The sequence below is a fragment of the Planococcus citri genome, chromosome 4 (assembly GCF_950023065.1).
Source record: "Planococcus citri chromosome 4, ihPlaCitr1.1, whole genome shotgun sequence".
Classification (NCBI taxonomy): domain Eukaryota; kingdom Metazoa; phylum Arthropoda; class Insecta; order Hemiptera; family Pseudococcidae; genus Planococcus; species Planococcus citri.
The window spans coordinates 57,423,018-57,435,837 of record NC_088680.1 but is presented as its reverse complement, the minus strand read 5'-3'; the positions used below and the strand labels follow the sequence as shown (position 1 = coordinate 57,435,837).

Here is a 12,820-nt window from a genome sequence, read left to right as displayed (position 1 = left end):
ATATACATGATGAATCCGGAGTCGTCTGGTTAAATTCAAATGTAGATAGGTTTAGGTATGTATGTAGTACTCGAAGAGACGAACAAAAAACGTTATTATGATAAGTTGCCTATCTTGTAAAATGAAGGCGCTACGTGCTCCGCAAAACCGGAAATATACCAATTTTGAAAAATTCATCAAAAATAAGAAAATGTTTGAATCATTCCAATGATGCCCCTAACCCTAACCCATAGTACTCGAGTGGACGAACAAAAAATGTTATTATGACCAATTGTCTATCTTCAAAATTTAAGGGGCAAACCTGATTCAAAATTTCCAAATTTCGAGTGCCCCAAATTTGAATTTTTGGAATTGTGCTTGCCCCTTCAATTTTGAAGATATGCAATTGGTCGTGATAACATTTTTTGTTCATCCACTCAAGTACTATGGGTTAGGGGCATTATTTGAATAATAAAAACATTTTCTTACTGTCTGCAAATTGAAGAAATTACCCCCTTTTTGAACTAAAATTTACCTATATTGAAAAATTCTTTTAAAATAAGATGATGTTTGAATCATTTTATTGATGCTGATGCCCGTAACCCATAGTACTTGAGTGGACGAACAAAAAATGTTATTTTGAAGATAGGCACTTGGTCATAATAACATTTTTTGTTTGTCCACTCGAGTAGGTACAATGGGTTAGGGGCGTCATTTGAATGATTCAAACATTTTCTTATTTTTGATGAATTTTTCAAAATTGGTAAATTTCCGGTTTTGCGAAGCACGCAGCGCCTTCATTTTACAAGATTGGCAACTTATCATAATGGAAAACGTTTCCATCAAAATGGATAAATTAATGTGGAAAAGGAAAATTCGTGAAAAAGGGCAATTTTCACATTTGACATTTTTGAAGATTTTCTACCCGCATAAAAAATTCTGAAAAAATGATACCTATGTTTGTTGTGTTTGTGTATCTCTATCTAGGTGGGATACGTGACAAACGTGAGTACCTTTGAAAGAAGTAGTCAAAAGTGCCCTAAAAGTGGCGTTCAAAAGCTGAAAATGCGCATTTTGCTTTGCCCAGAAGATGTGCTTGAAAAAATTCCCATAAGGAACCCTGGGTAATCTTTAAACGCAAGTTTCAAAATTGTTTAAAAAGAAAAACTGACAAAGTTGAAAATTTTAAACTGAAATTGCAAATTTCATTCCTTTTGATTTTTGAATCCTTGAAGGTGAGGTGATTTTGGCTAAAGCTCCTAGCTAAAGCATTTTGGAAGCCTGAGGAATGTAATGAAAGATTTGAGGAGCTTGGTGACAAAGTTAGACAAACGCCACGGAGGGCGCATACGGAAAGGGACCTAACGACCAAAAAAAAAAAAAAAAAAAAGTTCTCCGAAATTGTTGTAGGAACTCTGTAAAGGGTTCCTACAACAATTTCGGAGAACTTTTTTTTTTTTGGTCGTTAGGTCCCTTTCCGTATGCGCCCTCCGTGGCGTTTGTCTAACTTTGTCACCAAGCTCCTCATTTAAACAAACACAGCTAAAGCTAAAGCATTTTGGCTAAAGAGCATTAATTTTCATTGGCAATCTAATTTTATTAACGGAGAAATGCTACATTCTGATATATGGCAACACTGATTTTTATTTTATTTTATTTCTGATAAAAAAGCTTATCACAGCAAAGAATTTGGCGGCTAAATTTTGTGAAAGTTTGCAAGCTTCGAGCTTTAATTAAACTATCAAAGAGCTAGTAAGTATATCATAAGATAGCATTTTACACCACTAAAAACACGAATTTGCCATTTCATGGTTCATGAAAATACGTATACGAGTAGCTTGTACATACAGTATGCCCGTAATTTTCTGACGTATGAAGCCGAGTTCGTCTCTTGATATTCAATAGAACGAACATTTTTTTCGTTTACACTTCGTACATGATTGATTATTTTGTTTTCGAAACTGAATTATGTACATAACGAAACACGCGTAAGACATAAACAATGAATCACCAATACAAAAGGATGTTTTATTTTTACTGTACTTCACACGTGAAACACAACAGACTTAATCCTTAGAATACGAAAACTTTACAAAATACATTACGAAATTACGAATATTACAATATTTAATGGAAATCTTGCACAAAACATAACTACGACTCGACCGGAAAACTGATTTGATCCATTAAATCATCAATCCTTGCTTGTAATGTTTCCAAAATATCAGCCGAGATGAATAAATGACTATCATCCAAATCTTGTATAATGAATTTCTGTCCTAGGGCCACCGTTTCATCCAAATATAATAAGAATTGTTTCATTGCAGCGTCACTGAAAACAAGAAGAATACATATTAAAGTCCCGTAGGCTGTAAGCAACAAAATGTCTAAACGTAAAGGCTTGAGCGTAGATGAAAAACGAATCAAAATGTTGGAGATTTTTCACGAATCGAAAGATTTTTATCAACTAAAAGTACGCCTCGAATGTGCATTTTTTGCATCAAAATGTTCACGCTGATATTTCATGCAATGGTTTTGTACAGGAATTAGAGAAAATTGCTCCGAAAGAAAAAGGAATTATTGTTCAATCTGTAAAAGATATCGTCCAAGGTCTCGTAGATGATGGTTTAGTGGATAGCGATAAAATTGGCACATCTGTTTATTATTGGTCGTATCCCAGGTAAAAGTAACACAAATTCACAATCACAATATGTATACTCTTATTTAATCATTGTAATTTTTCATTACTCTTACAGCAAAGCACTGAATGCAAAAAAACGAAAGCTCGATGAATTGAATACTAAAACCGAAGAAGTCACGAAGAAACTGAAAGAAACCGAGAAACAGGTCGAAACGGAAAAGGTGCATTTTTGAGGCCATACTCTTTCTTAAGTCTCATAATATGGAAATAATTTTGAAAATCTGGATAAAATGTTCAGGTTGGAAAAGATGACTCTGAAGAACGTGGTATTATAATACAAGAGTTAGAAGCATTAACGAAAAAAGAAGACGAATTACGGAAAAAGCTACAACAATACAAAGATAACGATCCAGAATTGTACGAAAAAATGAACTCGGATATAAAAGTACATGATTATGATTTCTACGATACTTTATCCAACTTATTAATCAGCTAATAGCTATGGTTTGGGTTGAAATAATAACCATTATGACTTTTGTGTGTTAAACAGGTGATCGTAGAAGCTGCGAATAGGTGGACAGATAATATATTTGCGGTGAAAAGTTGGTGCAAACGAAAGTTTAATATCGAAGAAAACCTTTTGGATAAACAATTCGAGATACCATCAGATTTTGATTATGTTACCGTTTGAAGATTTAATGCCTGAAGATCCTCGTCAATTATTCCTCTATTCTAAGTACAAATTTTAAATTTAATTTATTATAAATCCAAAGCATTTTTAAATATAATATTCTACTATATAGCGTTTCATTTATCGGTGGAAGGGTTTCATTCGAAAGTTTAGTTTGCAGAAAAACGCAGAAGTAATGAGACTTACCATTCGACCAATATTCCTTTCATAACCTGAACCATTGTGACGATGTTGGTTATAATTTTCTGGAGGGTACGATTAAAGGTTCGAGGACAACGAACATATAAGTAAAAAGATTAATTGATTTATTATAAATTAATAGAAGTCTTTTTATTTAGTTCTTTTTAGTTTTTCAAGCACCGGAGAATTTCTTATCATTATCAAAGAACAATGACCTCTAAAAATAAAAATAGATCACAGATATCTTCTTATGAGATGTCCTTGCCTGAGTTATGTTGGTGTTTTTTGAGAAAATAATTCAATTTTTTCGAAAAATGAGAAAATTTGAAACATTTATTAGCATTAAAATGGTACAATAAAAAAAATAATATTAAATTTAAACTAAAATTATGATTTTTGAGAGAGTCTTTCATTAAAAAATTGTGTTTTTTTGTCATTTGAAAAAGTCCAGAATTGGTGTTTACTTCGGTCTCTGAACTTGAGTCTGTGAGTGCTGAAAATGACATAGATAACAAAATTCAATATTCATTCAAGGTTCATCTTGTTTGTGTGTTACGTGTTGAATTATTGGCTTCATTAAATATTTTCATAATTAGAATTGATGTAACGTACATGATCGGTTGTAATTGAAATACATTCGTGTCTAGAAAAGTCAGTAGTTGAAATTGCTCCATTGTCTTAGCTGGTAAGTACATGACCATATTATTTTACTTTTTGTGTGTTGATTGATGAAAATATCATTGTATTTTTGGAAAATATTCATTCTCACTTCCCACTTGCAAAATTGATTCAATTGTCTGATCCTGATCGTTGAAATCATTCAAAATTTACCTCTTGGTTGACACCTAAAGGTGATCAATTGTAGCCCTAAAAATGCTTTATCCCTATACAAATCCATCAGAAAGGTTTCCATATTGATTTGAAAACCGGTCTTGGCTCAGCAAAAGAAAAACTCTAGTCCAAACGAGCCGGTTTTGGGTGTGAAATTCACATTTATACTAAGGCGACAGTTTATTTCATGCAGCATGTTTGAAGGTTTATTAAAATTAGCAGGTTATCTTTGTGCATTGCTCTATTGCTGTATTTTTACAAAAACTGAACTGTTCGCTAATTCATTGATTTCCTATTTTCATTTCTACATTTACGTAAGTACCTGCATGCGTTTTTTGAGCTGTCATTCATTTATAATTGGATGATTACGAAGTTCATTTTTCTTATGACTAACACACGCTTTTGAAATACGAATATACAATATCACTGAACTATTTTTCATGCCAAAGGTCAAACCATATTCTTTCAAACAAAATCATCCGAAATTCAGCTTTAATTCCAATGATTTCAATGTTTTTTTGTTTTTTTTCTTCAAAATTATGTGCACTCCATTACTCCTTACGTTAGTGTGAGATGAGCAAAAATTTTATTTAAATTGTTCACTCGACGAATAATTCAACCGGGCTATTTGATATAAAAACGTAAATAAATATTATTAATTTACTTATCGTCTTATCTACCTAAATTATGGTATGTAGTTGTTATTCTTGTTATTAAAAATGTTAATTACCTGATATTTGTATTATTCATGGGATAAAGTACATTACTTGTCAAACCACTATTCATTTTTTTTTCGCTTACGTTTCAGATCAGTAGTTTCTCAACAGCAGTGCCAACTCTATCGTGATATTTTTTTGCCGAAAAAACAAAATGTCTTTACCATTCGCCGTATTTGTCAGAGGAATTGCTACTTCGCAACATTTAAATGCTGCCATTAAAAATGTCACCGTTATTGGCGGTGGTCTTATGGGATCAGGAATCGCTCAAGTAAGATTTTTTCCTCAGAGGTTATTTTAATATTTTTCTGAAGTACCTGTTTAAAATTGCTCCTGCCTGTTGATAGGTTGCTGCTCAAGCTGGAAACAGTGTAAATTTAGTCGAAGTAAATGATGGAGCTTTACAGAAGGCCAAAGGTGGTATTCAGACTAGTTTGCAAAGAGTAGCCAAAAAGCTTTACAAAGTACGTTGAAATGTGTAATGTGTGATTTTAGAAATTCAATCGAGCAAATTCTATGTTATATATGTATTTTTAGGATAAACCATCCGATGCAGAAAAATTCGTATCCGAGTCCTTGAGTAAATTGAACTTTACTTTGGATTTACCTGGATCTGTTAAAGATTCTGATCTCGTCATCGAAGCCATCGTTGAAAATTTACAAACTAAACATAAATTATTCGGTGATATCGACACTGTAAGTTTTTTCATTTTTTTTTTCTATCAGTGTGATTAATTTTTTATGACATATTTTTCGCTTTTCTTTTTCCAGAAAGCGTCAGAAAAAACGATATTTGCGTCTAACACGTCTTCCTTATCCATACAAGATATTGCTTCTGTGACCAAACGTAAAGATAGATTCGTTGGATTACATTTCTTCAATCCAGTTCCGGTTATGAAATTATTAGAGGTAATAAGAAAAATTTTCAGACAGTTTGGTCTTTGTACTTCTATATTTCAAAGTTCAATCAAGCGACGCTCGACGTCTCGATAAGATTCGCAATATCTTCGCAAATTATTACTCATTACTTTATTTATAGGTAATTAGAACCACTGAAACGTCAGACGATACTTATAACAAAGCTATCGAATGGGGTAAAGAAATCGGAAAAGTCACCATTACTTGCAAGGATACCCCAGGATTCGTAGTAAACAGATTATTAGTGCCTTTCATGAGCGAAGCTTTCAAAATGCTAGAAAGAGGTTTGTTTTTATATTCAGAAATTTTTTTCTAAAATATATTCGATGAATATTCTAACGAAGGAATTTTACAGGCGATGCTACCGCTCGAGATATCGATACAGCTATGAAATTAGGAGCTGGTCACCCCATGGGACCTTTCGAATTAGCCGACTACGTCGGTCACGACACCACGTATTTCATTCTTAAAGGTAAACGTAAACTTTGTTCGCTGTCGTTATTTTGTTATCGAAAATGACGTCAGTAGCTATCTTCTTTTTTCACGAATTTTATACTCTTATCAGCGAAAAAAAGTCGTCGCGAAAACACAACAGTTAATTACATACAACTTGAACATTTCCGTGAAGTTTCCCATCGTCGTCATTTTTGGCGTTTATCCATTTTTTATTTCTTGTACACGATCCAAGTTATGCAGCCTTGATTACAATGTCGCGATTATTATATTTGTAAATAAACATGTTACAGGTTGGGCTGAGAAATATCCCAATGTGGAGCAATTCAAACCCACCGAAACTATCAAGAAGTTGGTCGATGAGAATAAATTAGGAGTGAAATCCGGTGAAGGAATATACAGTTACAAGAAGTAATTTCGTGATAAAGAACAATTATCGATTGGAAAAGTATTCTTATAAAGTAAATCGTACGGATTTTTTAATTAACTTTAGTGGTGTTCAATTTTTTTCATGTTATAATGGTTTTGTAAAATTTAAAATTATTGTTCATTGTTATATTTATTTACTACCTCGATTGGTGTCCACATTGCATTATTCATAATGGTTTTCTTATATTCGAATGTATCATCGTAAAAAATAAAATTTTATCGTAAAACTAGGTGTGAATATATTCAGAAAAATGTTTTGGTATTCGGTTATAATTCTCGGTTTTGATTTTACTTTAGCAGTTTCGTAGGCTTTATCAAATAGTATAAACGTGATAAATGATCAACTTACTGAGAATTATTAAGATAGTGAGCGTGCAAGTTCTAATCTAATTGACATCCTAGTGTACGAGTGTTTTTAATGTGATCATGTATGTATTAATGATGAAACTGTGGTATCTATGAGAAATTATCATGTATAATTTGGGATCGATCATGGTATTAGGTGTAGGCCTAATCATGACACAAATGAGTGAGTTGATTCTTTATTTCGTTTCTATGTTCTAAAATATATGTTGGTTTTTTTAAATAATGAAGTTGAATTGCAGAAAAATAATTCACGAAATTACAAAAAAAAATGCCAAAAGTCCTACTCAATTCATGATTAGAAAACAGAAAGAACATTGGTTACATAGACAACTCGACATGGGTAAACTTAGTAAAAGTATGCATGTTTGCCTATTGAGATTTGAAAGAGTTGAACCATAATAATGGATAGAAAGTTGAGCTTTGTGCCCAAGGAATAGCTAATTTTGATTATCAGTTTCGATCTTACTTTAGCAGTTTTGTAGGCTTTATCAAAATAAACGTGATAAAAATATCTAGATTGAATTGCAGAGAAATAATTACAAAGAATACATATTATTCAAAAAAAATGTACCACATATCAATGTATGACAAATCTATTTTTCCATCCATGCACACGTAAAAAAACGACAATAAATTGACTGCACCACGACAACTTAAAATTTAAAAAAGTTATAAACAATTAATTTTTTAATGTACACCGAAAACCAGATTGATTTGAACGTACGAGTGCCTTATTGCTTACCATCAAAACAAGAAAGAAAAAATTTTGATTACATAAGATGATTATTGTTTTGCGTAGTAAAAATAATGCATTACCTACTAGACTGACGAATCATTACAATTTAGACTCTCTAATAAACCGATGATAAGATGACTTCAAAATCACAAAATGTATACACATATAACGAGAATTTATCAGAACATGGAATTCAACGTTTTGCTTACAATTAAGAACTATCTTCTGTCGGCGTGATAAAAACAATACACTTCTTGATCTCAGAATTACTAAAATTAGATTGTCGAATGAATCGACGCACAAAAGATCTTTTCAAATAATCAGTGTTTAACATACATTTATCCCCATCCTTATAGAATAAAAACTTTCTCATACGATTGTTTAATCGATTTATATATCTTTCGGCAGCATCTTTAGACAATTTTTCATGTCTTTTTCGTTTCTTCGGTTCGGGAGGGGAATCGGTACCGCTGGAAGATTCGGTAGCAGTATCGTCGAAATCAACGGTTTGCACATCAAAACACATTCGAAAATCTAAAGTACTAAAAAGTATACATGAATTCATGAGAATTTTAATAAAATGTTTTCATTAATGGAATAGTAAAGAAATTCAAACTCACTATTCTTTTACTAGCGCATCCAAGGAATTCAAAACACCCGCCGGCATTTCTCTTTTATATTTTTTTTTCATAACCGTAACGTATTCTTGAGTAGTTTTTTCAATATCGATATTTTTATCGTTTCCGAATAATTTAACCAACAGGTCTTCTGGTTTACGTGAAGAGGAAGAACCTACAAAAAGCAAACCATTAAGATTTCAAAGTTCTAATCCTGTTAACTAAACGTTGAGCGACTTAGGTCAGGTCTTTTCGTTTAGAAATTAGAACACACACAGACAGCTATAAAACAAAACACAGTAATTAGGTATTAGTTATGGATTACCAGATATTACCTGCCATAACTGCTTTACTTAAACTACAACGATTGCTAATCACTGTAAGCATAATGCTTTCTTTCAAGTCTCGTTACTCTCGTTCACTCAAAGGCGGCTTAGGTTGGTCGTTCAGAACATAATTTACACAAACTGTAATTTATTAATTTTATACTTCTCTTCTAATTTAATGGAACGCTGTCTCGCACAACAAAAAAACACACTCGCAAAAAATGCCAAAAGTATGCCAAAAGACAACCGACAACGACATAACGACAACAGAGACAGACTGTGTCAAACTATCGATACATATCGATAAGCATAAACGATTATCGGTGGAACGATGTTATATTATATTCAGTTTATATTCCTTTTTCTGTTTTTTTTTTCTCAATAAAATTACATCACACATTTTTGTGGCAAAACTCAACAACTACTACTCTTCCAAAATTTAGCCAACTTGGATGATGAACATGAAATTTTGACGAAAAAGAAAAAGCCTACGGCGAGCATCGATAATCGATGACGGCGAGTCATCACTGTCATCAGTCATCTTTGATAACAACGCTGATAACAGCTATCTATGGTGTGATGTAGGTGTGATGCAAAAGTGTATAAAGACGAGTTTTCTTGCAAAAATCTTTAATTCTCGATATTATTTTTCAAGTTTATACAGCTTTTAATGCTCATTTTCAACCATCATGTTACGAAAATTGATAATAAACCCATCTCGCCTGAAACTACTTCAACAATCACGTAATCATTCATTCGATGTATATTCTAAAGCTGCTTCACGTCGCCTTCGCCATAGTGCACACTCGAAATCAGCGTCGACTACCGTAACCGCCGAAACACCTTCGCTACAAGATTTCATAGCCAAAGCTGCTGCAGAGTTGAAAGAACAAGAAGGTGATCCCGATGTGAGTGTAGCTAACATACCTTACTTGGATAACGAAGCATTAAATGGAAGCAACCAAAAAGGTAAAATACCGATCACAACTGCCTCAAAACCCCATAATCTTCACTATATTCTTCAAATGTGGCAATTCTTTTTCAGTATTTTTCGAAATCTACGGATGTCAAATGAACGTAAACGATGGCGATGTGGTTTGGTCAGTTCTAAGTCAATACGGTTATAAAAAAACTCAAAACATCAACGAAGCCGATGTTATTCTTCTTGTTACCTGTTCAATACGAGAAAATGCCGAAGCCAGAATATGGACTCGATTGAACACGCTGAGTAAAATGAAAAAGGATCGACTTTTTGTGACCTGTGGTCAATCGAAGATCAAAGTTGGCCTTTTAGGTGAAATTTTCGGCAATATTTTCTAATTGAATGATTTTTTTGTCTCTATAAGTCGTAATGTTTCTCAGGTTGCATGGCGGAACGACTCAAGGAGAGAGTTCTAGAAAAAGACCGTACAGTAGATATAGTTGCTGGCCCTGACAGTTACAAAGATTTGCCTCGATTATTAGCTCTTTCTAAATCGAATCAAAAAGCTGTCAATGTGCAATTATCTTTCGACGAAACGTACGCCGATGTTGCTCCTATGCGTTTAAATGATGATATGGTTTCTTCTTTCGTGTACGTGATTTTATTCTAACATAATTCAGGTTTTAAAATTATCGTTGTATTAATTTTTTCGACATTTTCAGTACCATTATGCGTGGATGTGATAACATGTGTACATATTGTATAGTACCTTTCACCAGAGGTAGAGAACGATCTCGTCCACTAGAATCGATAGTGGAAGAAGTAAAAATACTCTCTGAAAGGGGTATAAAAGAAGTGACCTTATTAGGTAAGCGATTTTACATTTTGTCAGCAAAGATGACACCTTCATAGTGGCGAAAAAAACCGAATTACTTCATCTGCATTATAATTTTTTCAGGTCAGAATGTAAATAGCTATAGAGACACAAGCAAATCAGATAAAAACAGTACAGCTGATGATACCTCAAGCTTACAGATAGTTGAAGGTTTTAAAACTGTTTACAAACCTAAAAAAGGTGGGATTCGTTTCGCTGAACTTTTGGATAAAGTTTCTCTCGTAGATCCAGAAATGCGAATTCGATTTACTTCTCCTCATCCGAAAGATTTTCCCGACGAAGTAAGAGTTCTTCTGTTAATGGATGTTGTTTTTTTTGCTATTGAACTATCGCTGTGATTTTATATTACTTTCTTAGGTCCTGTATATGATTAAAGAAAGACCCAATATTTGTAAATCCATCCACTTACCAGCCCAATCAGGAAACAGCGTAATTCTAGAGAAAATGAGACGAGGCTATACCAGAGAATCGTATTTAAATCTAGTCGAAAAAATTAGAAAAATTATACCCGAAGTTGCGTTTTCTGGCGATCTTATTATGGGATTTTGTGGCGAAACCGAAGAACAGTTTTTAGACACATTATCATTGGTAGAAAAAGTCAGATATAATCAATTGTTTACGTTTTCTTACAGCATGAGAGAGGTTGGTTAATAATCCAATTAAGTACGTTCTCAATTTTTTGAGTATTTGAGTATAATTGATGTGTTTTTTTTTGTTTAGAAAACCACTGCTCATCGTCGATATGAAGATGATGTACCTTTGGAAGTGAAAAACAACCGCACTCATCGTGTTTCGTTACTTTTTAGAGAAATAGCTACTCAACTCAATAAACAACAAATAGGCAAACAGCACCTTGTATTAGTTGAAGGAGTAAGCTAAATGATTTACCCAACTACCCCTCGTAAAGTTACATTACCTATTCTTATAAAATTTTAATTTTCAGCAAAGTAAAAAGAACGAAAGCAAATTACAGGGAAGAAATGACAATAATATCAAAGTTATTCTTCCTAGATATGAGATACCTGATCGTATCGGTTCATCAAATTTAAGAGAAATTAAACCTGGAGATTACGTATGCGTTGAGGTGAGTGATTTGGCCTTTGCTGTTGTCGTTTTTCAAGTACTTGTTTGTAAAATCTTTTGTGCTTGCAGATCACGGAATCGAATTCGCAAAATTTCCGCGGTATACCTCTCTATCATACGTCTCTTCAAAGCTTTTATGCTTCACAACAGCCTGGAAATGATTCGGTTCCTGACCGTAATCGAAGTGTAATTTAAACAATGTAAATAAATTATTTTATTTCATCTTTGAATCTCATTTCGAATTAGGTTATTTATCAACTCAATGTCGCTGACAAGGGCAGGAACGCGGGGAGACAATGAGGGCAATTTTTCAGGGCCCAAGTTCTTGTAAAAAAATTTTTAAACTTCATTATTGGAAGAGAAAATTCAACTGTCATTTTTGAAAACGAAAGAGAACCTTCATTTTGGAACAGAAAATGAAAACTTGATTCTTGAACAGAAAAAATTATGTTTTCATTTTTAAAGCATAAAATGAAAAAAAAAACAATTTTGAATTTTGATCAGAAAATTAAAAATCCATTTTGAACAGAAAAAATATGTAAGATTTCATTTTTGAGCAGAAAAAAAATGAAAATCTCATTTTGGAGCAGAAAAAAAATGAAAACTTCATTTTTGAGCAGAAAAAAATAAAAACTTTATTTTTGAGCAGAAAAAATGAAAACTTCATTTTTGAGCAGAAAAAAATGAAAACTTTATTTTTGAGCAGAAAAAAATGAAAACTTTATTTTTGAGCAGAAAAAAATGAAAACTTTATTTTTGAGCAGAAAAAAATGAAAACTTTATTTTTGAGCAAAAAAAATGAAAACTTCATTTTTGAGCAAAAAAAAAATGAAAACTTCATTTTTGAGCAGAAAAAAAATAAAAACTTCATTTTTGAGCAGTTTGAGCAGAAAAAAAAATGAAAACTTCATTTTTGAACAGAAAATATTCGTCTCGACACATATGGGTAAAAGTTCCAACAACGTGCAGTGAAGTCTCACTTTCTCTAGTCAAATCTACTTACACAAGTACCTAAAAAAATGACCAATAAACCGATC

At 32.7% G+C, this 12,820-nt stretch overlaps 5 protein-coding genes across 7 annotated transcripts; 3 read left to right on the top strand and 2 right to left on the bottom strand.

The window, feature by feature from the left end:
* The first annotated feature begins 1,574 nt into the window (after positions 1-1,574).
* On the top strand, positions 1,575-3,420 carry LOC135843968 (meiotic nuclear division protein 1 homolog). Its single transcript, XM_065362039.1, has 6 exons — positions 1,575-1,731; positions 2,307-2,452; positions 2,523-2,659; positions 2,736-2,841; positions 2,919-3,065; positions 3,171-3,420. The coding sequence occupies exons 2-6, from the start codon at positions 2,363-2,365 to the stop codon at positions 3,309-3,311; spliced, it is 621 nt and encodes a 206-aa protein (XP_065218111.1). The 5' UTR covers positions 1,575-1,731; positions 2,307-2,362; the 3' UTR covers positions 3,312-3,420.
* Tfb5 (transcription factor B5) lies at positions 1,987-3,717 on the bottom strand. Its single transcript, XM_065362042.1, has 2 exons — positions 3,498-3,717; positions 1,987-2,311 (listed from the first exon to the last, which is right to left on the bottom strand). Exons 1-2 carry the CDS (start codon positions 3,530-3,532, stop codon positions 2,134-2,136), a joined length of 213 nt encoding a protein of 70 aa, XP_065218114.1. The 5' UTR covers positions 3,533-3,717; the 3' UTR covers positions 1,987-2,133.
* Positions 3,718-4,012: 295 nt separating this feature from the next.
* LOC135843966 (probable 3-hydroxyacyl-CoA dehydrogenase B0272.3) lies at positions 4,013-7,065 on the top strand. 2 transcript variants are annotated; one of them, XM_065362036.1, is made up of 8 exons: positions 4,013-4,176; positions 5,131-5,309; positions 5,386-5,502; positions 5,576-5,734; positions 5,810-5,947; positions 6,078-6,240; positions 6,312-6,428; positions 6,703-7,065. In XM_065362036.1, exons 2-8 carry the CDS (start codon positions 5,193-5,195, stop codon positions 6,822-6,824), a joined length of 933 nt encoding a protein of 310 aa, XP_065218108.1. In that variant the 5' UTR covers positions 4,013-4,176; positions 5,131-5,192; the 3' UTR covers positions 6,825-7,065. The 2 variants fall into 2 exon arrangements, with proteins under 2 accessions (XP_065218108.1, XP_065218109.1); XM_065362037.1 differs by lacking the exon at positions 4,013-4,176 and adding an exon at positions 4,495-4,636.
* A 93-nt stretch (positions 7,066-7,158) lies between these two features.
* Positions 7,159-12,005, top strand: LOC135843962 (CDK5RAP1-like protein). Of its 2 annotated transcripts, XM_065362032.1 has the most exons (10): positions 7,159-7,367; positions 9,658-9,852; positions 9,929-10,177; positions 10,246-10,456; positions 10,528-10,673; positions 10,764-10,981; positions 11,058-11,342; positions 11,421-11,570; positions 11,644-11,784; positions 11,853-12,005. In XM_065362032.1, the coding sequence occupies exons 1-10, from the start codon at positions 7,310-7,312 to the stop codon at positions 11,976-11,978; spliced, it is 1,779 nt and encodes a 592-aa protein (XP_065218104.1). In that variant the 5' UTR covers positions 7,159-7,309; the 3' UTR covers positions 11,979-12,005. The 2 variants fall into 2 exon arrangements, with proteins under 2 accessions (XP_065218104.1, XP_065218102.1); XM_065362030.1 differs by lacking the exon at positions 7,159-7,367 and having other exon boundaries at positions 9,420-9,852.
* LOC135843969 (uncharacterized) lies at positions 7,782-9,195 on the bottom strand. Its single transcript, XM_065362041.1, has 3 exons — positions 8,893-9,195; positions 8,561-8,732; positions 7,782-8,482 (listed from the first exon to the last, which is right to left on the bottom strand). The coding sequence occupies exons 1-3, from the start codon at positions 8,942-8,944 to the stop codon at positions 8,152-8,154; spliced, it is 555 nt and encodes a 184-aa protein (XP_065218113.1). The 5' UTR covers positions 8,945-9,195; the 3' UTR covers positions 7,782-8,151.
* Positions 12,006-12,820: the final 815 nt, after the last annotated feature.